This window comes from Phalaenopsis equestris, unplaced genomic scaffold, assembly GCF_001263595.1.
Source record: "Phalaenopsis equestris unplaced genomic scaffold, ASM126359v1 Scaffold232139, whole genome shotgun sequence".
In the NCBI taxonomy this organism is placed as follows: domain Eukaryota; kingdom Viridiplantae; phylum Streptophyta; class Magnoliopsida; order Asparagales; family Orchidaceae; genus Phalaenopsis; species Phalaenopsis equestris.
Window position 1 is genome coordinate 1 of NW_018250107.1, and position 1,607 is coordinate 1,607.

The 1,607-nt window shown below is 37.8% G+C and overlaps 1 protein-coding gene across 1 annotated transcript; it reads right to left on the reverse strand.

Moving 5' to 3' along the window:
• Nucleotides 1–648: 648 nt before the first annotated feature.
• LOC110038197 (dnaJ protein homolog) lies at nucleotides 649–1,453 on the reverse strand (the record flags this gene model as incomplete). The annotated part of the gene is given in 2 exon segments (XM_020742968.1): nucleotides 649–1,161; nucleotides 1,255–1,453. Coding segments are annotated over 2 exon segments (522 nt in total), but the record flags the coding sequence as incomplete, so codon positions are not given.
• Nucleotides 1,454–1,607: the final 154 nt, after the last annotated feature.

Here is a 1,607-nt window from a genome sequence, read left to right on the forward strand (position 1 = left end):
TCTCACCATTTATAGCAACCAATTAGACAACTTATTGAGAAAAATGAAAAAAAAAATGCAAGATATAAAAATTTATATGATTTAGGGCCCGTTTGGGGCAGTTTATAAGTGCAACGTCATTTTTGAAAATGTTGTCTGCCGCGTTTAGATTGTTTACACTAAATGCAGATTGCGGTCGACCTGTGGATCGCGTTTCAGAATAAACTGATTATCCTGAAACACACAAGTTGCTGAGTTTTTTACCTTCTCTGTTCATCTCTTTTCTTTTTATGAAATTCAACCAATTTTTATTTTATCTATAGTGCACACAAGTGTAAATCAATTTCAAGGTTGTATGTATGTATGTATATATATATATATATATATATTTATCTATAGTGCACACAAAAGTGTAAATCAATTCATTCTACTCATGCAATACAAACAAGATAAACTTTTTCTCTATCATTGAATGTTCAATCATAATTACATATTCTAATGTGTTCTTATAGTTTGTTGTACCTGTTGAATTATATATACCTATTATGCAAACGAGAAGTGATAAAAGAGACAACTACTTGTTGGAAATGATTTTAATTTCAGCGCAAGGCTAAAATCCAAGCATTTCTATGCAATAATATTAAATAAATCTCAAATTAAACAGAATTATTTCAGGCCGAATAAAATTCAAATATTTTCTTGATGAGCAAAAGATCTCATATAACCAGTCACCTAAGCCATGCAAACAATCCAGTTTTATGCTAGTATCAGACTTGTAATAAGATAACAGAGAACCATACGTTTGATAAGGTTCAGCACAGCTGATAACACTTTTACTGGTATAATATAAGTATATACCTTACTGCTGAGCACACTGCACTCTCTGAGCACCGCCCGGCATGTCTTCATCCTCATCGTAGGCCTCCTGAGCTTGGCTCTGCTGCTTCCTCCTCATCTCCTCCTCGATGTTCACGTCGTGCAAGGTTGTCTCCTCGCACTCGTCGAGCTCCATGTCCGTCAGCAGAGTTCGAGCACGTGAGGGAAGGATTGCCTCGAGAGCCTTGCACTGATCCGGACTCAGAGAATCAGGGAACTCGACGGTGAAATGGATGTAAATCTTGCCCCTCATGAACGGCCTCTGGTACATCGGCATGCCCTCGTCGTTGATGGCCTTGAATTGGTCTGCAGATGTTGAACCATGCATAGCCATAGTAAACTGGGGAACTGAGTGATGGAACTGAGTTTGTGGTTAGATAATTGGATGGGGAATGTTACCAGGCTTGACGACTTCGCCGGGGTTTGATTTGATGAGAAGCTGCCGGCCATCGAGATGGGTTAATATGAACTGGAAGCCACAAAGAGCTTCGGTTAGGGAGAGTGTGTGCTCCACAAAGAGATCGTCGCCCTTTCTTTTGAACTTAGAGTGGTCCTTTTGTTGCAGAACAAATACGATGTCGCCAGTGATACAATCAGGCTTCAAATATAGAATAAGAAAAATATGTAAGCCACATCTGTAACAAATCCAATAAGCTGTTTATTTGGTTCTTGGAATAATATATATATATATATATATATAGGATGATTTACACACATACCATTGAATTCCTATGTAGTTACATATATAACTC